This window comes from Betta splendens, chromosome 19, assembly GCF_900634795.4.
Source record: "Betta splendens chromosome 19, fBetSpl5.4, whole genome shotgun sequence".
NCBI lineage: Eukaryota > Metazoa > Chordata > Actinopteri > Anabantiformes > Osphronemidae > Betta > Betta splendens.
Genome location: NC_040898.2, coordinates 11,138,595 through 11,165,391, shown reverse-complemented (window position 1 = coordinate 11,165,391; position 26,797 = coordinate 11,138,595). Strand labels below are relative to the sequence as shown.

The 26,797-nt window shown below is 47.8% G+C and overlaps 2 protein-coding genes across 3 annotated transcripts in view; one reads left to right on the top strand and one right to left on the bottom strand.

Annotated features, from left to right (window-relative positions):
* Positions 1-3,078: 3,078 nt before the first annotated feature.
* Positions 3,079-14,858, top strand: LOC121201839 (uncharacterized). Its single transcript, XM_041068477.2, has 2 exons — positions 3,079-3,761; positions 11,311-14,858. Exon 2 carries the CDS (start codon positions 11,540-11,542, stop codon positions 13,802-13,804), a length of 2,265 nt encoding a protein of 754 aa, XP_040924411.1. The 5' UTR covers positions 3,079-3,761; positions 11,311-11,539; the 3' UTR covers positions 13,805-14,858.
* Positions 14,859-16,464: 1,606 nt separating this feature from the next.
* Positions 16,465-26,797, bottom strand: part of nrg3b (neuregulin 3b) — a 117,853-nt gene continuing 107,520 nt past the window's right edge. For both annotated transcript variants that reach the window (XM_029135502.3, XM_029135501.2), the window contains exons 7-9: positions 23,805-23,908; positions 20,561-20,743; positions 16,465-17,600 (exon numbers count right to left, since the gene is read on the bottom strand). In XM_029135502.3, coding sequence (XP_028991335.1) covers positions 16,955-17,600; positions 20,561-20,743; positions 23,805-23,908 — 933 coding nt within the window. In that variant the 3' untranslated portion in view covers positions 16,465-16,954. The remainder of the gene's footprint in view (positions 17,601-20,560; positions 20,744-23,804; positions 23,909-26,797) is intronic.

Below are 26,797 nucleotides of genomic sequence, written 5' to 3'. Positions count from 1 at the left end.
GCTTTGTAAGTCTGGGGAAAAAAAACATGAGGAGAAAGAGAAAAAAAAAAGCCCAGAACAGCTCAGGTAGTTCCCATTGCAGGGTCCGGGCTTGGCGCTTGTTTTATTTATGAGGACAACACATCCAGCTGCTACAGGAACATCCTGATTTCTCGTCTCCTGCTCATGGGATCACATTCCATTTGCATGTCACTTTTGCCCAAGCACTTTGTGACCAATGGTAAATTTATGGCGGGAGGCGTTCAAGGACTGTGTTTTTCTTTTTTTTTTCGCTTCGCGTGGCTCCAGGAGAGGATCCAGTAGCTGATGAGGCTGTACCGTAACCTCCCGTGCTGACAAGAAGACAAACAAACAACCAAGAAAGTTCTTCAGTGCGATGCACATGGGAGAGTGGGTGAGGGGGAGGCTGCTCGTGAAGCCCCGGCTTTCTACAACTATTCCAAAGTACGGAGTCCAGGGAACGATGGAGCGGAACTTTTCCATTTGTCATGACCGGCGCATCTCGTTTTGATGTTTGTGATCCCGCGCGCTTCCTCCTCCCACCGGCGGTGACGCTACCATTCATCTTCACCGCTGCTAAACGGACCAGAGGAGTCCGGGTGACCGTCTGAGCTCCATCTGTCACACTCCTCCTGAATGAGACCCATCTGGAGGTCCTCTCTCTCAGGCGCTCGGCGGAGTTAAAACGTTCCACCCTGCTTAACTTGTAGTAATAAGAATCTCCACTCGTGCCTTTTCCCTAAATGATCCTGCATGACTTAATTCAGGTGGCTGGAACACGCACTTACACTCGTTTTTTTTTTACTTTTTCAAGTTTCATTTAGCGCGAATGAGCTGATCCATCTCCAGACCTCTGTGAACCTTTGTCTGACCCACATTAAGCACCGGGAGTGTAATTGACCACTCAGCCACATAAAACCCATTTTCAGTCCAGCCCATGTTTTTATAAAAGTGCTTGAAAATCTGTCCATCACTGCTGAACTCAGCACAGATATTGTTTTCTCCGGCAAAGCCTCATTCAAAAGTGCAGTTAATGTGCTAATGGCCTCGCGCAGTAATACAACACTCAAAGGATTTATGCCTTTATCATAATGATATTTTAATACACTTACTGTAACATACAGTTTAGTCTATGTGCTGCATATGCGATGACTTCTCCCCCCTTGAATCCCATCTCTGTTTCCCTGCACAAACGCTAACTGACATATCAGAAAATCTATTTCTGACTTTAACAGCACAGTGTCTTGTGCTGCAACACACTGTGCATGTTAATGCTACTAAGATGTAGTGTTAGAATCATTTCTCTGACATTTGTAGCAAAGATAATAAGCATTGTTAGCATAAATAGCTTTCCCTGTGCTAGACCTGTCACATTTGGTGTCAATTACAGTGTACGTCGCCGATGAAAACTATTCTCAAGTTTATATCTGGCAACATGTGACAAACAGGATTTGATTACAGTACATACATATCTGTACTAGAAGTGTAGCCTTGATGATTCTAGTGGTTTTTAATAAGCAGCTCCTAATCGGTTACTGTGGCACAATAGGAGCATCTGGTGAGTAATCAGGACAACGCTGGGCAGGTAGACGCACACAGAGGGCTGTGACGCCGCACCGACTGACCCAAAGCGCTTTGAACCCGCCGCTAAACTGGATGGAGGGAAAAGTGAAGCGTGCATGTCGACAGCTTGTGCCCGGGGAACGTCCCGATCGCAGGAGAGGCCGCAGAGCCGCGAGAGGTCAGGCCTGCAATCTGTCTTTGGAGCTGACTGGGAGTTGGGGTGGAGGGGTCAGCGGGCCTCGGCCTGTGGATGCCCAGCAATCGTAAGCACCCTCAGGGTTGGAGGATGTGACAGCAGCCCGTCACCCCTGCACGTCAGCGCTTTTGTACAGTTCAGCCCATTGTCGTGTGAGCCTTCACAGTTTGTGATCGCGTAAGCAGCGACGGCGATATTAAGGAGCCGAGCCTGTATTTGTTTTGTGTTTCATTCTCAGATACTGCGATAAGTGCTTGTTTTTGCCCCTTTCAGCCCATTTGTTTGAAATTACACTTGGATCCCGAGCAGTGCACCTGCGACTCATCTGTCATTACGCGTGGAGCCGCTTTAACCGCCAGTACAGACCCTGGGAAATGAATAAAATACGAGCTGCTCGGTACGTTTTCCACTTGTGGGGAATTCAAACCGTCAACCTCAGAGAAGAAGAGCAAACAGGAAATAAGTTTTAATTACGTCCCCATCGTTGCGTTGGTGTGGTGTTATTCTAATGCCGTAAGGCTCCATGTTAACTACTGATCCTTCCCCATAAATAAATACAACACTACACACACTGTATGTGAGATGATGAATTGCCTGTGTTTCAGTGTGAAAAATGAGCCACTGACGTCTTTGCATAGATAATCGACTATAAAGAATGATGGGATGTCACAGGGCCACATTTCCCAGAAAGCTACATTAGATTTAAATACAGAAAAAAAAGAAATCAGGCGTCAAAAGCATTATTGGTAAATGTCAGGCCTCGTCTCTTACTCCGATGTGAAGCAGGAGGTGTTCTTCTACTCATACGCTCACAAAGAGGAGCCTCTTATGTCACAAAGGATCTCACAGTGAGTCAGACTGTACTCACCATTTAATGTGGAGCTCCAGCAGGTTAACAGTGTCTAATTAGCCCTGAAATCAAAGTTCAGCTGTACCTAATGGGAATCTCATTCAGCCAATCGGTAGTCGGCAATACGTGACACTAAAAAAAGACAAATTAACTCTGGATTCATGATTTTGGCCCTGACCTTCGACGTTTCACAGATAAAGTCTTCAAAGCGATCTGAGTATTCTGTATATTCCGTTAAAGGCGAGTACGCACTGCATCGGACTCGTGCCAAGCGACGCCCCGCGTGGACCGGAACCGGTTCGCAGGCGTCCACGCCGGCCCGCTGTCCTCATAATCTCCGCGCCATCTGCCGGGGAACCTCGCCGTCCCTCTGCACCTCTGGCCCATTAATATTCCTCTCACACGGAGCCAGGGAGGCCGGTGTGTACACTGTACAATAAGCGCGTTGGAGGCATTCGTCATGAAGTAAAATTGATCATTGCTTATGAGAGAAATACATAGAGTAGATGGGTTCGTGTGTTTGCTTAAACTGAGTTCACAGAGTCTGTGTTCACAGAATCTGTTGTTTAACAATAGTTATCTGAGTTATTCAAAATGTCACGCCGACCCTATCTGAGTTATTCAAAATGTCACGCCGACCTGGGAAAGGAACGGAGAGGTTGAAGCTGGGCCAGAGGGATCTGGGAGCTGGACAGATAACACGGCCCAGCGCCAGGACCTTCCAAGTAGCCTTATTTGGACATGTGGAAAGACTCTAGGTGGTGGTTATAAGGAGGGCCTTCACAGGCTGGGGTTTTTCAGAGCGCTTCGCAGAGGGTCCGCTGGTAGCACACAGCTGACCTTTTCCGACCTCTCAGTTCTCTCTGCAGAGGAACAAGCAGGTGAATTCGGTCTCTGCCTCTCTTGCTATTACTCTTTTGTAATCATTATCTGATTGTGTTAATTCGTCATATAATAAACCTGTATGCTATTGATTTAAACTTCAAAGTTGTGTCCGTGTGAAATCTCTGCCGTGATTGAAGAACGTGATTGAAGAACAAAGAGAATACACGACAGAAAATGGCGTCACGATAAAGGCAAGATAGCCGGATCTGAAGCCGACAGGTGCCCGGCTGCACCCAGCCCGAGACGACTCGTCACTGGTGGCCACAGGTGAGATGCGCTTAAAGCTCTTACATGACGATTCTCTGTGTTGGGGGCAGTGTGGGCAGGTGTTGGTTACATTAGAAGATTCTAAATTCTGATTCGGCTATTTCTAGAAAACAATCTGTGTGGGAATAAGCAGAGAGAGGCAGTGGAGAATTTGCTTGTATAATTTGCTGTATATAAATATAACTAACCAACTGCTTATTTGTGTGCTGTACTTTGTTTTTATTGTGGGGAAATAGAAAATGACATGGCCTATTGACCTCTAAATGTTGACTTACATGTTAGCTCTTTGACAGACGACGTTGGGAGATTCTAAATCAAGGGCTTATATAGTCTGTATGTGGCTAAAATAAATTTAAGGCTGTGTAAGTACGGTAACTGACGTTGGAAGTGCAGGCCCAAGAAAAAGAACCCCGAATTGGCAACATATACTAAACACCTTTTTGTAAGTTGGACACTCTCTACTTACCATTTTATAGTTCGGGACAGAAGAATATTTATTCAAGTGGTTCTTAAATTAAGGTGAGGATTAGTAACAGCGTCAGATTACGGTGCGGCCTCAGTGCTCAGTTTAGTGAACCGAAAAGCCGACTTTTACTCACCAAATTAGACCAAATTTATATATATATATATATATACATATATATATATATATGCTTATGTATTTAAGGCACTGTAGGTTTATGTGCGTATGAGGAGACCTACATTAAGCTTGGGACTGATCAATCCAAGTGTAGATTTCTCATGAGTTGTGAGGCCTGAGAAACATAGGGAAATCAGTAAAAGCGCTTTCTGTGATATGCGTATGAAGTGTGCTGGCAATAGTGTATGAAGTTTAATCAAGTGTGTATTTGTGTATTTGTGTATATACGTATGTGAAGTTAAACAGCGTAATAGTTGCTTGTTGCTGATTTAAATTTGAGTAGGCTGGGTTGACAGCGGCTCCTCTACTCCTCCGGTGCAGAGGGAGTGTGTGTGTATGTGTGAGAGAGAGGAAAAGAGAGCAGGAGGGCGGGGGAGTGAGTGTGTGTGCATGTGTGACTAGAAGCAGATCCCCGCTCCTCATACGTGTGTTTTCGATAGTTGGGGGGAGACGTTGGCTTGGTGCCTGGTGGCGACGAAGTTTTAATTTTTGTAGTAGTTTAATACTTTAACATTTTTGATTGTTCTATATTGTGTTCACTTTTCTTTGTACTTTTATAATCATTTTGACGTAATCTGAGTGTTTTAGTGCATTTTTTGTGACGACGTGTCCGCACTGTGGTTGGGAGTGGTCAAGCTGGTCACGGCGTGTAAAGACCGCGGCTGCTTTGTTTATTAAAATAATAAAAAAGGGGGGAGTTGAGGCGCGGTCTCTAAATTGGGTGTGGAGGCGGCAGCTGTGGGCCTCTTCTGTTGTTCACGCTCCCAAGAGAGAGTGTGTGTGTTTTCCCGAGAGAGAGTGTGTGTGTTCTCTTGCTTAGAGCACTAGGCTCAGCGTGTGTGTCATACTGGTCAGAGCATTAGGCTCGGGTGTGTGTGTGTGTGTGTGAGTGTGCATTGGAGAACTATAGACACATAGTAGGCCGACTGTAATGAGACATTAGTGTTGTCACTATTATTATTGTCACGGACAGCATTTAAACTTCAAAAAAAAAAAAAAAAAAAAAAAAAAAAAAAAAAAAAAAAAAAAATCTTTTCCTGTTTGTTTGACAAATAATCATCACATATATCCCATACCCATACATACACATACGTACCCACACATACATATAGACCACATATAGGAACCATGGCTACACAAAAAGACACATCTCCAGTTGCGATATTGGGGAAAAAGTATCCCCTCCTAGTAGCGGAGATCCAGAAATATTCAAAAAAGTGGAATAAGAGAACACGTAAAGCCACGTCACCCTGGCCATCCGATGGAACATTCGACCGAGAGCAGTGTGCAGAGATGGGAGTGTTAATAAAAAATTACAAATTAAAAGATAAATCGGCCAAGCGCGCACAAAAACGAGAGCGAGAGACTGCAATGCTAAAACTATTTACCGACCAGGCCAAAATGTTGGGGGAGAAAACAGTGGAGCATGTGAAAAAGCAGCTTGAGCTAAAGAAAAAAGAGATGAAGAAGGGAGGGAAACCCCCTCCGTACGCTGCACAGATGCCTGTTCGGGAAATAAGACTGTTGGGGGACTACTCGCTTAGATCTGGCAGATCAGGTAAAAGCATTTACCCGGTCGAGGAGTTAAAAAAGGTCAGGGAAAGAGAGATAGAGCTAGATGACCTAGAGGAGCTGCCCGCCACATATGCAAAAGCAGCGCAGCTTGCAGGGAAAGACACTCGCCGCATTAGTGGATTGCATGATAAAGTAATGCAGGACATCAAACAATCAGAGTGTGCAGAGGACGGCAGCGAGGCCGAAGAGGAATGTGACGGAGAGAGTGCAACTGGGGAAAGCGAGAGGGTCAGGAGGTCTCTGGCAGATGTGGAATATTCTAAGCTGCCAGATCCAAGCATGGTGTCGACCCCCCGCTATTTGAAGGAGGGAGCCAAGCCCAAGCAGCCAGGAATGAAGAAACGAGTGAGTGTGGCTGCAGCGTTTGCTCCCGGGAGTGAGGTGGAGGAAGAGCATGGAAAGATGAATGGAATCATCACACTCAGCTCCCAGGGACAGCCAGTCCCTTCAGAAGTGGTGGAGGAAGCATCAGAGTACCCCCTGCTGGCCAAAGGTGCAAATCTGCAGTATGTGCCCTGGCCAACCATGGATCTGGAGGGGCTGGTGCAAAGACTGCCTTGTCTGCATGATGGGGCAGGGAAGTGGATTGCAGCTTTCGAGGAAGAGACCATCGCCACTATCCTGGCTATGGGTGACCTCAAGGCCCTCCTGGGAAAAGTGCTGGGGAAACAGGAAATGGAGGAAACGCTGAGAGCAGCACAGATGAACGCGTATGCTGGAACACAAGCACACGATGGAGAATTATTCAATAGACATCGCAACGCGCTATGGACAACCCTGAGACTGCGCTATCCAACCAGAATCCAGCCTGACAGTATTGTGGCAGTGCCAATAAAAGATGATGAGAGCCCACAAGCCTATGTTCACCTCACACGTAAAGAATGGATAAGACAAACAGGTGGAAAGCCTGATGAGGACATTTTCCATAGGCAGGCTCTGAGGAAGAGGATTGTTGACGGGCTGCCACTCCCGGCACAGAGTAAGCTGGGTGATGCAGTGGGACTCTACACCATGCCCTTTGAACAATTCACAGATCACGTGATAGATGCTGTGACCAAAGTTCGCTCTGCTGTGCTCCGTCAGAAGCAGCAGGACGAGCAGGCAGTGAGAAAGCTGACCCAGCAGCAGCTCACAGAAGGGAAAAAGAAAATACAAGCTGTGGTCCAACACGCACCCCCACCCCCAGGGGCGGCCCCAGCAGCTGTCCAGCCACAAGTGATCTATGTCCAGCCAGACGGATGGAGAGGAGGCCCATCTAGGATGAGAGGGGGAGTTTCGGCTGGCAGAGGAAGAGGGATGGGGGATAGCCGTGGGATTAAGTGTTTTCATTGTGGTAAGACCGGACACATAAAACGCCAGTGCTTCGTATGGATGCGAGCAGTAAACAGCCAGAACCAACAGGGGGCGGCCCGGCAGACGGGACCCACCAGTCCATGGCGGGGTCCCCCCGCTGGCTACTAGGGATGCCCTGAGGATCAGGGGAATCCGGGAGGGGAGTATCAGTTGCCATTAACATCTGTTTCAAGCCCTGATGAAGAGCCTTTGGTGCCGGTGCAAGTAGCTGGTAAACCTATTAACATGATGGCTGATTCCGGAGCTGCTTACACCTGTGTTAGCAACGCTGATGCTGATCACCTCCCAAGATCTGGACAGTATGTACGGATCGTTGGATTCTCAGGGACAAAGCAACTGATTCCCCGATCGAGCCCGGTTCCTCTACAGTTCCAGGGAAGAACAGTGGAACTGCCAGTATTAATATCGGACCAGACTCCAGTGAATTTACTTGGACGAGACGCCCTGTGTAAACTAGGCTGCACTATCTTATGCACGCCGGATGGAGTGATTGTGGACACTGTACACCATCAGATGACTATGAGAAAAGATGAAGAAATGGTGTATTGGCTCGGAAATATAGATGAGACATTCATGAACTCTGCTGAAATGTGGATGGACTTCATCCGAGCCAACATGCCGGAAGCTTCTCGCCCTGCGTGTCCTCCTCACTGCACACTCCAGTATTTCAAAACAGAATCTGAAGCGCAACCAGATGACTGGATCAAAAAACAGCCAGGAAAAATCCCGATCCAGTCTGCATCTATCGTCTTAGGGAGGCAGGGAGCTGCGATGACGGTAGAGAAAGGAGACTATTTAGATCAAGAGTTTAGAATAAAAAATAGCATGCCCCACGTTACACTTCTAGTAAATCCGGAGTATGAGCCTAAACATTTAGGTCAAATGATTGTGCAATCTAAACAAGCAAAGTTTAGACCTACAGAAAACAAGAACATTTGGGTGAGTGAGGATGAGTTGTTTCTAAAAATAGCTATTTCAGCTGAGGGTTGGGCGTCCCCACAAGTCATCAGCCTTCCCTGTCAGACTGTGCTCTGTCATCAACATTCTGAGTTACAGAAGGAAATGGTGGAGCGAGTACCAGAAAAACTCTGGTCTAAACACGACACTGATGTAGGCTTAATCAAGTCTGCACAGCCAGTGGAGGTGCACCTAAAACCTGGTTGTAGGCCTCCATGGAAATCACAATATCCGCTTCAGCCTGAAGCAGAGGCTGGAATTCAGCCAACCATTCAAGGTCTGTTGGATGCGGGTGTGCTTGTGGAGGAGCCGCACCCTAGCAGCAACACACCTATATTTCCAATTAAAAAAGCGGATAAGGAAAGGTTTAGGCTAGTGCATGACCTTAGAGCTTTAAATGAAGTAGTTGAAGATTATCCAGCTGAAGTCCCGAATCCACATACGTTATTGTCCAATGTTCCACCTGATGCAAAGGGGTTTACAGTGGTTGATTTGTGTTCAGCATTTTTCAGCGTGCCAGTTAGTGAATACAGCAGACATCTTTTTGCATTCACATATAGGGGACGATCCTACACATACACTAGATTGCCACAAGGGTTCAAACACAGTCCACATCTATTCAACAAAGTTTTAAAGGAAGACATGGATGATTTGACCGAAAAACTAAAAAGCACTGTCATCCAATACGTTGATGACATAATCCTCTGCGCACCTGATTTGGAAACGTGCCATGAGGACTCTATAACTCTGTTAACCCTGTTAGCTGAGAGAGGTCATAAAGCATCACTAAAAAAACTGCAGTACTGTAGGGATCGTGTGGAGTATTTGGGGAGAGTGATTGCGGAGGGAACCAGAGCTGTGTCTCCTGATCAGCTGAAAGCTGTGTCCCAAGCACCCAAACCGACCACAGTCCGAGAGATGTTGACATTTCTAGGGCTGACAGGTTACAGCGCTGAGTGGATTGATGGTTATTCCACAGTTGTGCAGCCTTTAAGGGACATGGTAAAAGATAAAGGAGCGGGTAATTTGCGAGCGCCGCTCTCATGGACCCCAGAGGGTCACATGGCATTTGAGACAGTTAAGATGTTGCTGCAGCAGGCTCCGGCCTTGGCTCTCCCAGACTATGAGAAAACATTTTTGTTGTATGTTTCTTGTCGACAGGAGCATGCGTGTGGTGTGTTGGCACAGAGGACTGGAGTTGGAACACATGCTCAGCCCATAGCGTATTATTCTATGTCACTGACCCCTGTGGAGCTGGGTCTGCCAACTTGTTATCGGCACCTAGCTGCTGCTCATTTGATGTATGGGAAAGCCTCAGCTTTGAGCATGGGCTATCCCATTGAAATTTTGTCTCACCACAAGCTTGTCAATTTGATTGAAAGAGGCAAATTTGTGCTAACTGCACCACGCCTCAGTGATTATCACAGACTCCTTGAATATCCAGATGTGACAATACGTGTCTGCAAGGTAAAAAATCCAGCAGATGCCATTCCTCTGCCCCATGAGGGGGAAGAACATGAATGCGTAGCGGAGGCTGAGAGGTATGCTAAGCTACGCTCTGACTTGAGTGCCACTCCTTTAGACCGAGTAGACATGACTCTGTTTGTTGATGGATCTTGCTATAGGCAGGGTTCGGAGCTTAAAGCAGGGTTTGCAGTAGTACAGGAGAGAGATGGAAAAATGGAGGTGATGACTGCTCAGGAGTGCACTCAGCCTTGTTCTGCGCAACTTGCAGAGCTGAAAGCTTTGACAGCTGCTTGTGATTTCGCAACAGGCAAGCGAGCCAACATATACACAGACTCAGCATTTGCGCACGGTGTGTGTCACTTGTTTGGAGCAGCCTGGAAAGGCAGAGGGTTTAAGAAGACTGATGGGTCTCCAGTGACACATGGTGAGCAAATAAGGCAATTGCTGCTAGCAATGATGAAGCCAGCAGCTCTGGCCATCATTAAATGTACAGCTCATAAACGAGACGATTCCCTAATCACACAAGGAAATGCTGCTGCAGACAGAGCAGCGAAGAACGCAGCTAATGCCGAAGCTACAGCTCTTTTAGTAGTTCATGCACCCGACAATGAAGATCAAATAACATCTAAAGACTTGTGCTTATTACAGGAAGAGGTGTCAGATGCTGAACGGCAGCTCTGGGTTGAGAGAGGGGCTGCAAGAGGAGCAGACGGATTGTGGAGAAATCACGAGGGACTACTAATAGCCCCTAGTGGACTTTTGTCACTGCTAATACACGAAGCTCATGGTTTGAGCCACGAATCCAGAGGTGAAGTAGTAAGGCGGATCAAAGAGTGGAACTTCTGGGCTCCCAAGCTTTATCAGTATGTCGACGAGACGCTAAGCAGATGTGAAACCTGCCTTAAATGTAACATCAGGCGGGGAACGGTGCCCCCAGCGGGACACCTGCCAATTCCTGATGGTCCGTTCAAACATTTAACCTTAGACTTTGTCGATATGATACGGCCAGTGCAAGGTAAACGCTACCTCCTGGTTGTAATTGATCGATTTAGCCGATGGGTGGAGGCCACACCTTCAAAACATAAAACAGCTGACACAGTGGCAAAATTCTTGTGCCGAGAAGTTATTCCAAGATTTGGCATTCCTTTAAAAATCAGTTCAGATAACGGAAAAGAATTTGTAGACAAAACAGTGAAATGTGTTTTGCAGAAACTAGGAATAAAGCAGAGGTATGGCAGTGTTTACTGCCCCACCTCTCAGTCGGACGTTGAGAGGTGCAATGGGATTCTGAAAAACAAACTGCTGAAGATCTGTATGTCTACCGGTCTGAACTGGATAGACGCTTTACCGCTTGCTCTCATGGCTTGCAGAGCAAGTGCTCACCGAACACTAAAACTAACACCGCATGAGGCTTCGCTTGGTCGACCAATGCCAGTGCCAGCCTATCGAGCCGTAAAAGGTCCATCGCTGGACATTTTGACAAATGACATGAAATCTTATGTGAGACAAATGACTAATATACACAGGAGTATTTCCTCCCGTGTTGTTTCGTTACAGGCAACGAAGGCGCAGGACGATCCGGAGCCTAAAGTGAAGCCAGGTGACCTGGTGTACGTCAAGGTGTTCAGGAGAAAGTGGGACCACGCCCGACGAGAAGGTCCCTATACGGTGGTCCGAGCAACATCAAGAGCAGTACAAGTTGAAGGCTCTCCTACCTGGTATCATTTAAACCACTGTGTTAAAGCACCAGAGGGGGAAACAGGGTCAGTGACCAAAAAAGAGGAGGATGAGTGGTCCGGAGAAGAAAAAGACAGTGATCCTGGTCCTCCTGCTGCTGGTGGGGACACTTGGGGTGGTGCAGCAATGCCTCAGACCACCCGTGTCCTCCGAAGCAGGGGAACAGTTAAGACTTAGGAGAGATGCGAACGGGTCAGTAGGGGCCAAGAGTAACATAGGCAGACGTAGAGGGCCTGTAGGGAAAGAATGGCCTAGAGTTAATGTGTGGACCTCTAATGACCCTGGGTGGAGTTATGGGGTGTGGACCACCTGGAGTGCCCAGATGTCAATCATAGAGTGGGACTCGACTGCAGACACAATGACCATTTATGTGTCGGTGGACCAGGAGTCCCAGGAGCGGTTGTGTGGGATAGAGTGGATGGGCCAGCGCATGTATGAGTTCCCTACTTCCTGGGGAAAAGACAGGTGTTCCATCAGAGTGAGAGAGGGAGAGATGGAGTCAGGAAAAGTATGGGACATTAGAGTAGGTTTTCGCAATAGGAAACCCGAGAGTCCTAGAGTCATCTGGTCCAAGAATAAAGGAGGGAGTGCACACCGTGAGGTTGCAGCCCTACAGCCCCCACCAGGAAACATTGTGGAGGATGAGGATGAGGTTCAGACTCAGCGGCCGGCCGGATCAGCAACCAAAGAGCTCGTTGTTGCTTCAGCGGGGGCTTCAATGCCGAACAGTGGTTCAGGCCTTTCAGGATGGATGCAGCAAGCTGTGTCAGGATGGACTGATGGGCTGATCACAAAATTACAAGGATTTTTGTCAGACCAAGATGAGGAGGAAGACGAGGAACAGGGTGAGAATACTCTAGTGGATGTGCGCCTGCAAAATAGCTGGTACAGATGGGTTCAGTTTGCGGGGTTGGCTAATGGGAAGACTGATTGTTACATCTGTACTAAAGCTAAGCCTGATAGGTTTTTTGTGCTAAATACGATTTTCAGTTGGCAGGATTGTGAAAAGAGATTGCGGGCATACACTCAAAGTCCCAGACCCTGGTGTGAAGCAGAGTGTCTACTGTATTTAGGTTCACCCTCTTTCCAGGCATCAGTTGATTTTTATGCTCACGGGAAGACCAACGTTCAGCGCTGTGAAGACTTAAATGTCAGAATAGGACAGAAGAGCGTGCTATTAGGTATGCCAAATAATGCCCCTTTAATTCCAATTGGTCGTTTTGAATGTATTGAGCGCATGGGTATGGTGCCCTTAGGTAAAATCAAGCGCAAGATCTGCAGCCATAGATGGCAGGTCACGACCCTTAACTGCACAAAGCCGCACCTGAAGCCAGCTGTTCTAGTATCAGGAATGCTGAGACCGATACTCGTAGCAGGATGCCCCTATTTAGATCAAACCATCGCACTAGCTGACCATTTCTGGTGGTGTGGAGGTCAGCACCTCTACGCAGTCCTACCTGTGGGATGGGCTGGCAGGTGTGCTCGGGTGCAATTGGCACAAGAGATAATTACATTTAAGGGAGAAGAACAAGACAAGAATGTCAGCAGCAGAAATAAGCGAAGTTATCAACCAGATCCCAGAGTTTACATCGATGCCATTGGACAACCCCGAGGGATCCCAAACGAGTTCAAAGCTAGGAACGAGATTGCCTCAGGATTCGAATCTATTCTACCTTGGATCACGACCTCTAAAAACACAGAGTGGGTGAACTACATTTATTTTTCTTTGCAGAGATTCATTAATTACACAGACGATGCGTTAGGGGCTCTGGGAGAGCAGGTGGGTGCAACAAGTGCGGTAGCGTGGCAGAATAGGCAAGCACTAGACTGGATCTTAGCAGAGAAGGGAGGGGTGTGTGCTCTCATAGGTGATGTGTGTTGTACTTATATTCCAGGACATACGGCCCCGGACGGAGCCTTCACTGAAGCAATGAAGAGACTCAGAGCGCTCAGAGTTGAGGTAAAAGAGGCGGCTGGCAGTGGGTCGGATTTGAGCTGGACAAATTGGCTGGAAAATATGGCTGGGGGCTGGAAACAGGGGCTGATTAAATTGGGGGTAATGATTACTGTAGGAGTAGTTGTCCTAGGACTCATCTTCTGTTGTTGCATTCCGTGTTTGAGATCGTTAGCACTTAGAGCAGTGACCAAGCAGACGATGCAGATGGCAGTTATTAAACAGAGAGTGAAGAGCAGTCAGAGTAGCATAGGTAGTGAGGGAGGTGACCTTTTTCCAGTTCCTGACTGGATCCATATCGGGCCCGAGGACGGGGAGGATGAGGAGGCGGATGAGGACGGTACCACCCCATCAGCGTGAGAGCGGAGAGGAAGACTGGAGACGGCCTGATATGCACCACATCTATCTATGCACATATAATCCACACACAGTTAAAGGCACACGTCTATTCTGTAAAATGCCACAGATTGTCCACATTGTTCATGTATTGCATTAATGTTCTTGTAACCAGAAAAATGACAAATGTATGCTGTGGTGTGTAGTATTGTTTGCCACTATATATCTGAATTAATCTGACACAATGTAGCAGAAGTTTGTACCACATGATGTGTGTTTTTTGTGTTGTTTTAAGGTGGGGGACCGGATTCACCTGAAAAGGCAGTCCTCTAAACTAATTTGGGCGTGAGGTAAAACAGGTGGTTTAAATTGCATAGTTTTACTTAGCATCATTGCGGTCACCACACTAAGGATAAAATAACAGGGTAAGAGTGAGGAGGTTCTATTAAGACTAGTTGTTCAATGGTCATCTAATAGAAAGCTGAATAGGGTAAATTAGGTTAATTGGCGTTAGCTTAAATGGACATTTATCTGTCCATTGAGGGGGAAGTTTGAAGTAAAATTGATCATTGCTTATGAGAGAAATACATAGAGTAGATGGGTTCGTGTGTTTGCTTAAACTGAGTTCACAGAGTCTGTGTTCACAGAATCTGTTGTTTAACAATAGTTATCTGAGTTATTCAAAATGTCACGCCGACCCTATCTGAGTTATTCAAAATGTCACGCCGACCTGGGAAAGGAACGGAGAGGTTGAAGCTGGGCCAGAGGGATCTGGGAGCTGGACAGATAACACGGCCCAGCGCCAGGACCTTCCAAGTAGCCTTATTTGGACATGTGGAAAGACTCTAGGTGGTGGTTATAAGGAGGGCCTTCACAGGCTGGGGTTTTTCAGAGCGCTTCGCAGAGGGTCCGCTGGTAGCACACAGCTGACCTTTTCCGACCTCTCAGTTCTCTCTGCAGAGGAACAAGCAGGTGAATTCGGTCTCTGCCTCTCTTGCTATTACTCTTTTGTAATCATTATCTGATTGTGTTAATTCGTCATATAATAAACCTGTATGCTATTGATTTAAACTTCAAAGTTGTGTCCGTGTGAAATCTCTGCCGTGATTGAAGAACGTGATTGAAGAACAAAGAGAATACACGACAGTCACAAACGTGGAGCCGTCAGCACCGGCGGGGACTCATGAGGCGGCTGCAGGGCCCGCCTCCGACACACCGGGCTCCTTTCAGGCAACCAGAACCCCCTCTCACCGCCGTTGCCGCCTGAATCGAATGCAAAACGCCCGATGCTCAGGGTCAAACAGTGCGCAGCAACGCATCATCCGAATCCAAATGTCCCAGCGATTGAACTCCAGCGCCGGGTGTCTTGGTTCTAATACCTGCAGCTCCGAGCCGTTTGACTCCGGGCAGCTCCGCTCCGCTCCCCTGACTCGGTTGATCGCGAGGCAGCCCAGTCAGCAAGCGGTGACTATATGGACTGGCGCCTTCAAGCCGCGTTTCCACCGCGGAGCAAGTTCTAATCAAAGACTTCTCCCGTCCTTTTCATCCACGCGGCCTCTCATTAGCGCCTCGCGGAGATGGGGCTTCTCTGACAGCAGCTGATTGTAGTGTCATCATTTCTAGTTGGAGGTTTGACTGCGCTTTGCTCAATCTGACCTACACAGTCAGTATTAATCAGCAGACTTTCTAATTGTGCCCAGAGTCTTCGTTTCAGCATTAGTGAAAAAATGCTAAGTTACCACATAGTTTGTTGTTTGACATTATCACATCACAGTCTTCAAAGCAAAGTTGATGCAATACAGGAAATCTGTAAACATCTGAAACGTCGGTGAATTGCATCCAGCCAACCATCAGCGTGTGTTTCTAGGAGCCTAAATATTTTGTATTTATGGTAATTTTATCAGTCCCTCGCAGCTGCCGTGGTCCAATTTCCCCTCAGGGATCAATGAAGTTCATTTTAATCTACATAAAAACCTCCCTATTCGCTCAGGAGGGTTCTATTCGGCAGAGCAGTGATGAAGAAATCTGAGTAATGCCCCCATTTGTGGGTCCGTACCTCGGACGACTCAGCTCTCCAGCAGTCACCGATCACCTGAAAGAGAGCTTACTGAAGATATAACCAATGTGACGTAAATGAAGCGCATAAAGAGCCGGCCCAGACTTGAGCTCTGTGCTTCATTTCCAGGCACAAACCCTCACGGCCATTGTTGCAATTCAAAACTGTGAAGTGGATCTGCTTTTGTGTTTGTATCCAATGGATACCTTATAACGTCCGTGAATGAATATGATCCAATTCTGCAGCGCGTACACCATGTCAGGGCTCTCATTGCCAAAGCTTCCGCCGTTAGTCTCTCAGCTCGTTTTCTATCAGCGTATTTAATGCGCGGGCGATTGTGGAAGCTTCTTTTCTGAAGCTGGAGGATAAAAGAAATAAGATCGGTTCAGGGAAGAGCAACCCACTTGCTTTAGCATCATGCTTGGCAATCAATAAGTAGAGGACCCCCCACTAGTGCACACATCTAAAGATCAGAGGCATCGTAAACATCTGTAAACAACATTAAGCTAAAAGCTGTTTTCAGCAGCGTTTGTCCAAACATTTCACAATATACTTCAGAATACATATTTGATTCAAGTAATTAGATAATAATCTTGTATAAGGGACAAAACTCTCCAATGACAATGGATCCAGGTGACAACACTGTTATCGTAGTCTTTATTTTGTCACAATTGTATGTCAAATATATATACGTCTATATGACATATATTATATGACATATATAATTTCATTTCTTTACAATAGAGAAACAACATAGATATGACACACTATTTTGGTTTCTAAGTAGAAGCTCCATTTAAATAGTGTCATTTTTTTCCGTACACCGTTTAAAGTCAAGCTCCCACTCGAGTCACAGTCTTGTTTTTCCTTATTGAGTCACATTTATTCACGATGTGTGTTTGTTTTGCCTCATAGTTCCATGTCTTTTGTTTTGTCAATATTTCCCCCCCTCCCCCTCTGCAGTTCAACCTGTTCGTGATCTGTCAAAATCCGCCGGCAATCTGTTATTGGTCCATGTGGCCGCGCAGATGGTCCCGGCTGTGAACCGCTCGGTGCCACCGGCAAAGGTATACAGTTAGTGGAGACAGTGTCTTTGAAGCTTTGCAGAGTTAATCCAATCAGCTTGCAGTCGGCGTGGCGTGAGCGCTGGCAGCTCCTCTGCAGCTGGGTTCTTTGGTGGCCGCGGAGCGCTTCGTGCCCACGTACCCGAGGGCCGTCCGACCTCGGCACTGTCCCTGGGCTTCTCTTTGGCCTGCTGCCTCCGCACCTCTGGCGCCGCCGCCCGCGTGCGGGACCCCCTCCGACTCCCGGACCTCGCCCCGAGGCCCGCGGGCTTTCCCGGCGCCGGGAAGGCCGTTCTGATTCAACTCCTGCACGAGTTCCACCGTGGTTTCAATGGAGCAAGGCGACGGTGAGGTGCTGGGAGGCGGAGCCATGCCGGGCTCGGCACCGGGCGCCGCCGTCTCACAGGGAACAGAGGCAGAATCGCTGACGGGCATTCCCGCCTTGCCAGCCAGCGCCGCGCGACACTTGAGGAGCCTCCCCCGGTGCTGGTCGCTGGCGCCCACGCGCCCGGCCTCCGGGTCGCACGCCTGGAGCGAGGGGATGATGGGAACGGAGCGGGTGTGCAGGGAACAGGGGGGGACGTCGGGGCCCTTGTCCAGGCGCGTGCAGGAGACCTCGGTCCAGCCTTTTCTGGCTGCGAAGTGAGCGAGCGACCCCCTGCTGAGGAGGGCGCCGACCCTTCCGCCGGCGGAATCACACCTTTAGGCGGAAGACAGAGCAGAAACGGAGGGTGAGAATGAAAATCCCACTCATTTAGACCGTGACCTTAACGTCCTACACTCTAATTTCCTATGAGAATATTGAGATAAGGCTGCCACTCGGTTTTGCTTTTTATCATTTCATTTTTTATCAGTTCCACGAGAAAAAAAAATCACCTTGCACCAATAACATTATTAATAATTAGTCACGTTCTATCATAATCTTTTGTAATTATTTATAATCCTCTTCATGAGCAGCCAGTATTGTTACTGCATGAATGTTTAACTGAAAAATCCCTTCTCTCACAACTGCCTTATCAGAGATTTAAGGCTTTAGCAACACAGCTGCTGGATTTCTGACCCTGGCCCAGGGGTGGGAAAAAATCTATAGTGCCTCCAAGGAGAGCTCTACATGTGTTCTGATTTCAGGTTGGAAATGACTAAGATTACTCAGGCTAATTACTGTGCCACAGAAAACATCTTGACACCATGTCTGCTATGATGTGTGGGGTGAATGCGGGTGGATCTCAGCACGGGTGTTTGCTTTGTAATGCATCCTGCACTCACAATGCGAGACGCGTCCCCGAACACCGCTGACACCTTAAAAGCGCCGTGTTCGCTATGAAAATATTAAAGCTGAGCAGAGAAACTTATCCCGAGCCAAGTGGGGGGAGTTTGTGTACGTGTCAAACGGGATAATGTTGTTAGTGAAGACTCGGTTCACATCTGGAAGAGCCCTGGCACTGCTTGTGTTATTGTCAGCCTTCGGAGACTGTTTGTAGCTTAACCAAGTTTAAATAATTGAATTATTTCCCCTCTCCCCATTAGAAGGGGCGACTGCAAGGTGGAGGTAAATCCTGCAGATCAAAACATATCTACAAATAACCTGCATAGCAAATTTGTCCTCAGTTCTGACCCTGTCTGCGATAGATGAACACGCGCTTCAACAACGCAGTGAAACGGACAAGTTGCAAAAATGTGTTGTCAGAGAATAATACAGTCTTCTCATGTTTAACCTTTTCTTCACCAGCCCAGCTCTTTCCTTCTCATCACCTCTGCTCAGCCTTTCCTCCTCTCCCCACTTTGCTCTCCTTCTCCCATTCTCTTCCTCCTCTTTCCAACTCCCACTTCTCATTTCTGGAGATGAGAGGGTGTATCCATGGCAACAAGGGAGAGGTGGAGGCTGGCGGAAAAGGGGGCCTGTAAGCTCAGTAACTTGGTGTTGCACGGCTGGTAAGTTGAGAAATAGGTCACTTCGCCCTCCTGAAGGCCAGCGGAAGCCATATTTGACGGATGCATCTGCAAGGGAGTGGCTAATGAGATCTAAATAGTTTAACCTTACAAATGCAATCACATCCCGGCGAATCCAAGAAGCCTGTTTATATCAGCACCCTGAGACGTCTGTTAGGTTTTATTACCTATAGCTTACAGATTTTGTGATTGAAAATCAAGAATTCTCATTAGTTTTTTTATTACTTTCCCATGTGTCGGGGGGCTGGGGGGGGGGGGGGGGCTATTATGCTCCTGGAAGATCTCTCGGCGCAGCCATTTGAAGGAACTGCTGAGCTCCATGGAGCTTTGTTTAAAAATGTAAATTATGGAAATAGGTCACATAAAGAGTTTGGCAGCTCGCAGTGTATCTTACAAGGCAGTGAAACGCTCAATCAGGTTGGCATGCTAATACGAACATCGCTAGGCACTTTTAAGTGTTTGGAATCCACCAGGGATGCTACCGCTTTAATGATAGATGTGTCTGATAACAGTGCCATCGCTCAAGTTGCACACGCTGACAGCAAATTAGGCTGTTTCTGAGTCATATGCTAAGCAGCGGCGCATTACTCAGCGCGGAGATGCACATTTCTACATCTGTAAATAAAACCTAAAATAATTCAATGCTTTTAGTGGGTTTTGTTTAGGAGAAAACGCCACCGGAATTACTTTGCATTATGCAATATTCCACACAGGCAAAACAGGCTAAATACATTTCCAGCTTTGGTAGCTGCTCCACAATAATCTATCTTATTTATAATCTACAAATCTTGGAGGCGCCGGAAAGTTTTTCGCTGCTGTGAAATAATGTGAAAGTGTCTCCGCGCCCCAGACGAGCGCTTCCTCTTTGATGACAAACAAAGCGGGCTGTTACATCAGCACACCTGTTTGAAACCCGTGCCACAGAGGCTCATCGCACAGGAAATTTAAAAAGTTTCAGCTATTCCAAGCCCCCAGATAGTGAACGGGTGAGAGGTGGCTCTGCCAAATGTCCTTTCTGCTTTTTAATGCGTCCCGAACAGGCCCAGTAGCTGTGCTTCACTTATGATAACCATGGAAATAGAGCAACTCGCTGTCCTCACCCGACATTAGGCCGAGCATGAGGAGAATTCAGGAGCGGGTTCATGTGGTCGCTGAAAATGGCGACACACACTGCTTGTAAATGAAGGGGATTCATTCCTTTGCCGTGCGAACCTCGCTGCTCTTGCATTCCTATAAATCTTGCGTGAACTTGTGCATCGTTTGGTAATTAGCCGCGGCACCATCGTTGGGCTTTTTAACCCCATTCAGACCCTGCGGCAGCCTGGTGGCAAACATACGGGCAGATTTACACTTAGACGTATCTCCGATTTCACCGGCGCCGTCAAACTGCTGAGCATTTGGGATCAAGTGTGTTCTCCAAATTAATTGTGACAGCCTCCGCTGAACGAGGGCATAGCAGATCTCATTTATTTCCCTGGATCAGATTTCATAAGCTAGTTCACGGGTTTGAACTGAGAGCATTCCAGTCGTAAACTCATTTCTCCTAAAATTATCCTCGTGCCACTCCAACTTAACCCCAGTTAGTCTGGGTGTCTGTATCGCTCAACCACTTACTTGACCTCAGTTTGGAGGAGGCCAAAGAGAATTTCCTCTCCGAGGATCAAGCACTGTAACCAAACGACAAAATAACATGCTTAAGAATGGCTTCACCTTTTTATGGACTCCACGTCTGCTGACTCGTCCTCCTGCAGGTGTTTGTACACGTGTCCAGCCGCTCTGGGTCCGTCTAGAAGACTGGCTGGTATTTTGTGCTTCCCTCTGGCTGTGGGTGGGGTCCTGAAGTAATTAGCATGTCTGCGTTGTTGGGCAGGACTGAGCGAAAGGGAGCTGCTCCTGTAACCACAAAGCATTAGGCATGTTGTTATCTCCTATGTTCACTGATGTGATCCTGCTCTTTGATGTGTAGTGGAAAAAAAGGCATCGTGTGCCGCGTTCGGCCGGCTTTGCATAAACGACCTTGGTCGTGAACTATCCGATGAGGTTCCAGATACACGTGACGAAAATAGCAAAAAAATTATAATATTCACTGGTGGCAAATTAAAGGGCTTTGTTCATGCAGAGCAGAGGAAGACTTAATGTAGCATCCCTGCTCTGCAGCTGCTCTTGGCATTTGTGAATGCAGTCACACGCGTGGCATTCACTTATTTATTTATTTTTATTTGCATATGAAAAGCATCCTGTACTTTTGAGTGGCACAGCGCCGGGTGGCGTTGATACGCACGCACGAAATAAATGGCACGAGGGCCAAAAAGCCCGTGCTGACGCAGCTAAAGTTAGTTTTTGACCTTTGAAATGTACTGCATAGGTTTAATTACGTGCACGAACAAATGACCAGGAACAGTATATATTAAAATTCCGGTGCTGGTAATGATTAAAGCATTGGGCAGATGGAGATCGACTTCAAAGCGGAGACCTGTACATATAAATTAAAGTTATAATACACTACGACGTGAGTGCATGGAACCATAACATATAGACGTAAATTATTTTCTGTTTATTTCAATAAAATTTCCAGACACTTGGGACACTTCACCTGAATCTATTTCCTCTGGGTGTTAATTAAACAGGACCACGAAAACTACAGTATTTATGACATATTACTGCTTCTGGATGAAAAGCTTGTTTGTTTTGAAGCATTAAACACAAATCAGCGCGTAATGTGGCCTCAGGCAGCCACAATTTATAAAAATAGGTGTGCACTTAAATAGCGATGGACTGATTATTTTTACCAAATGGTAGAAACATGTACAAAGTTTCTAGACTGTCCCTGAATAGATCTGTGGAATTCATATAGTAAATAAAGCACCCATTGGATGATGGCTGTTAATTAGTAGCCGGCTGGAATACTGTGCAGGAAAATGCAGCTATAATAATTTCCAAATGTCCATGGCTGTGGAACAATAAGCATAGCTAATGCTGGCTCTAGTCTAGCAAGCAGTAGCCTTTGTATCACACGACGATGTGAAAAGTAGATATGAATAAAACTCAATTATGTGAGTTTTGTTGGCTATTAGCATGGTGATTTTTTAATTAGGATTAACTGAAAGCTGGAAAAATAAAAATATGTGCACAAAATCACCCAGCTATTGTTATTATTAATTGTTAAAAGTCTAAAACTAAAACGCAGGGGCTTATCTCCTCAATTCACCGACGCTGTAAAGCCTCCTGATGTTAATGGGGAAGTCATATTTTAATCACTTGTCCTCTGTTTGCGCCTCTGCTGCTGCAAATAGGAGAAAACTCAGCAGGCCAGGAGGCCGAGGGGGAGACGTGTGACGCGGGGCCTCAGATGAGCCAAACTCAGCACGCCACACAAACAGAACCACGCGGCGCCTCTGATGCCGAACACACCCCGAGCACGGTTCCTCCTCCACGTGCACCGACTCAACCTGAGCGCGTTTGTCGCCCAACAATAACCCAATCACCGCAGAGAAACAGAAGGTGATTGATCCAATCCTGCAACAGCGCCGGGGGCTTTTGGAAAGGCTGGAGTGAAAAAATAGTAAACCAGATGTAATCTGGATTCTGAAACGATCAATCCGCGCATGCACGTGTCCTTTTTGAAGCCATACAGTGATGCCGTCTCTCCCGATGCGGTTCCGTTCCTCAGGTCAATAGCTGAAAGCATCGCATCGTCATCCATCACAGTCTAGTTCCCCGGCCTCCTACCACTCTGTGATGATTGACTGTCAGCTGCCGTCCATGAGGCATCCGCACGACACAGAGGAAAATAAAAAGCCGGGCCCACGCTGGCACCATCCCCACCGCCACACATGACAACTTTTTTTAGAGGTTGTCATGTGTGGCCTGTGACACACAGCGCGGGTCCATTAAAACAGAGCCGACCTGCAGACTCACTGGGACTTTTCCACTTTTCCACGTTGGGGTCTGTCATCGCAGCCAACCGGCATCTACTCCGTCCGCATGCACGCTTCCCATCATCCCCACAAACGCAACGCTGCCACTAATCACGGAGAACTCTCCACCGTCCTCTCTACATCTGTTCCGCGTTGGGCTGAAAGCTTGTCTAATGCACACAGCAGCCTAATGAGACCTCAGCTGAACGAACGGGGCCTCGCCTGCACGCCGGCGGCCGAGGCTCTCGCTCTGCAGCGCTCCAGTGCAGCGGTCGCTCGGCGAAAAGGTGCACGTGTGCCAGCAATCAGAGGCCCTTCGCGATTTGCCAACAAGTGCAATGGGCGCTGAGGGAAATAAAGGTTTGTAAAATGAGCTCCTGCGCATTATGCGACTTGAATGTCATTAATTGTCAAGGTGTTCATGCACCCATGTCATCAAAGCGAGCGGTAAACAGCCCAGATACGGCTCCTGTAGCGCCCGCCCTCCTCTGAGGATCTGAAACGGCAGCGTCTGGTCGCCGACCAGCCGTCACGGCGGCGTTGTGTTAGTTTCGTTGAATCCTCCGCCGTTTGACGGGCGCCACGAAAGGAGCTGAGGCTGAATCGATGCTTAACCCTGCACTGTTAAAGCTGCCCCCCCCCAGAGGACGACTCCCCTCCTCCCTCTTCCCCTGGAGTCACATGTAATCACTCGGCCGGCACAATTTACTGGACACTCTATGTAAATAAAGACATGAACTCTCCATTAGGTTGTAGGAATTTAGCTAAACCAATAATCCTGCCATAAAAAGCCTGACTCTGAGCAAAGATATGCACAGAAGCATGAGGCTTACGATGGTGTAATGTCCTCCCAGATATGCATATATTAAAATACATCTCTCACGTATAATCACCATCAATCTTTTCAACACTTCTACAGGTGATCTGTTTATTATTTAGAGCTTTACGTATTCGACATTACTGCAGGATAATTACATTTCCCCACTCGGCTGCATCCGCATCTGGATGCAGGCAATAAGAGGATGTCACATTTTCACCTGCAGCGTTTTCCTCTTGACAGCGCTCTGCTGAGAACGGGAGGGGCGGCGGCTGCCGACGCGCTTCCGCCCTTAGCAATCGATCCGTGAGGAGAAGAGCCGCTCTGCAGGAAAAAAAAAAAACAGGAAGAGAGGAAGAGAGGCGGTGAAACACGGTTTTCTGTTGCCATTGTAATGATCAAAATCCTGTTAAAAAAAAAAAAACGCCGAGGTGTGAGCGATTATGTAAGTCAACACACACACACACACACACACACACACACACACACACACACACACACACACACACACACACACACACACGCCATTAAATCCCACACACACAATGCTGCTGATACTGTATGTGGCTTAGCAGCAGGTCCCCAGTGAGGCTTCAGTCCCCAGTCAGGCCGAGGATGTTCTCTCACTGATACCCCCCCCCCCCCCCAGTCAGGCAAAGTGTCTTTAATTACACTTTACATTTTACACTGCAGATTAGGAGGGGAGCTTTGTGAATAAACTCTGCACTGGTCCTCACAGCACTCGCGCTGCACTCCAGAATTAATCCCACACAAGATTACATTAATGGTTTCCTAAAGAACCCCCCACTTCAATTCTTCCCCTTTATTCTTATCAAAATTAACAGCATTATCTCACAACGGGCCCCAGACGCGGCTCTGGCACAGCGACCGCGGATGCCCCCGAAACCTCCCCTCTGAAACACAAGTCGCGAGATAATTCTATTATTCCAGCTCCGGCACTTCCTGCGCCGGCCCTCGCTCTCTGCCTGACTGCGCGCCATTAAAGCGGCTGCATGTGACTCCGAGCTGGTTCCCGTGTCTGATAAGGCCCCCTTTTTCCTCCCGTGCACCCCAGGCTCCCAGCGGGGGGCGGGCCCCGCCGGCTCCATGCCTGTGTAAGGAAATAGGATCGCTCCGGCCACCCTCTCATGCACCCCGCGGGCGAAGAATCCCTCACTATCTGGAACAATTGCTTCGGCGAACTTTCCTGCAGGATGATATATATGTCAAAGGATAAAATAAATAGCTTGTGGCAGACAATGGCAGACCTGCTTGGCGTAACCCATTTGATGTGTTCCCCCCTATCTCTATCCTTTGCCTTGTTTTATGCCACTTGTGAAGGCACCGGATAAACACAATGCGACGCAATTTATTTCAAGGGGCGGCAAAGCGAAAATAGCGGAGGCCGATGGAATAAAAGGAAAAATCTATTAAGATGTTGACTATCAGCTACATAATAAGGAGTAAGGCAATATGTGCATTGGGAGCGGCATTAATCCTCCTTGAATTACCTTCAAATCACAGGTCCTGAACTGTGCATAATGGGATATTTGACCATTCTTCAACAAGGACAGTCCTCGCGCCTGCAGCACAAAGCGCCACCGGAGGCAGAGTCGAGCGGTGGCCGCTACTTACTGTACGGCAGGCGATTCGGGCTCCACCTGATGCCGTAGCATTAATCAGCGGATTGTGAATTAAGCGCTGAACTGCACATTAGCATGGAGTTTGTAACTGCTGACAACATTATTAATTTGCGAGCTGAGCCGGCCTGTCGTCGTATTAATCACGGGCCACACCTCTGGACGCTTTAATGTGATTCCCGGCGCCGTCACAGCCGCTGCTGTGGAACTATTCTTCCTCCGTTTGCTCCTTGGGGGCCTTGTGCCGTCCTGGAGCCCAACGTGGAGCCGCTCGGTGCCAACAAACCCCAGTCTAGACATATTCCAGTATTGTGAGGACCTAAAAAAGGTGGGTGGGCAGCCGGTTCGCTGATTACAACAGCTGTTTATTTACAGCACGGCGGCGGTCGGCGACCGGGGGCCGCTGTGGACAGAAACGCGTACCTAAATGCCCAATAACACCGTGTGCAGAAGGCAGAATTCGAGAATTGATCCATTACCGGCAGCACTGACTAGCAGAAAGAAGACACTGGGTCTTAGAATCTCCCAGCGTTATGAAATTGACTAGTGTAACAGGAGTCTTTTATAGAGTGAGGTCACGTTTTTTTGTCTTCAGCCTCTTCAAGTTGTTTCTATTTCAGTATAAAGATTCTCTGTTTTTTATTTCAGACACGGTTTCGCTGCCACGGATTCCAGTGTAACAGGATAATGAAGTTGCTTAAGCGAATGAATGTGCGCTTCTCCCTTTTTTTTTTTAGCCGAGCTCCCGTCTATATTTACATTTTAGTCATGTGGCAGATGCGTTTATTCAAGGTGACTTAGAGAGCACGCACACGAGGCGGCATCTCGGCCTTCGGTGCCTTGCTCGAGGACACACCGACAGCTTTGCGTGCGGATGCGACGCTCCCATGAACAGCAGCAGCCATATATACAGATGTATGATGCTATAACTGTATGTCGCCCTGCCTGGATTCAGTTCCGGGGGGTTGTGGGGGGGGGTTAAGTCAGAAGTACAGATGAAGGGAACATACGCGGAGGAACGTCTTCAGATGTGCAAATGTGTATAGGCGTCTGCAGTCACAGATGGGACACAGTGAAATATCTACAGATCCTTTTTGCCAGGGCAGGTGCTCAGAGGAGTCGGATATAGACCTGCAAGGTGCAGAGACAGAGCAGGTGCCCAGTACCTGCTTCAGTAATCTCTTCGCCGCCTCACACTGGGAGCGCTGCTGCACAAATCATGTAACGGTGATGTCAGCATGTACTTTATCAGTCTTTTGCATTGCTACCAGCTCACCCTGAGGGAAAATATCCCGGTCTGCCTCGGAGTACGGCTCTGTTCCAGAGGAGGTAAGAGACGGGGAAGTGGTGCATGGGTTCGAGAGGGACGGGACAAGAGGCATTAATCAAACCGGGCTTTGGTTTCAGCCTCTTCTCAGCACCTGCCCCAGCAGGTTCAGCCGTTTCCGGCTCACTGTGCTCATTGTCCACCTAATTGCCTCAAATGCACACGGTATAAAAAAAAGGGAAAGCGCGTGCTCTGATGCTGAGTAGCTGTGCAGCATAGAGCGTTTCCATCCTCCCTCACAGCCGC

Excerpts from the sequence above, each read along its gene's own strand:
- LOC121201839 (XM_041068477.2), top strand. The coding sequence starts at position 11,540 with ATGAGTGGTCCGGAGAAGAAAAAGACAGTGATCCTGGTCCTCCTGCTG.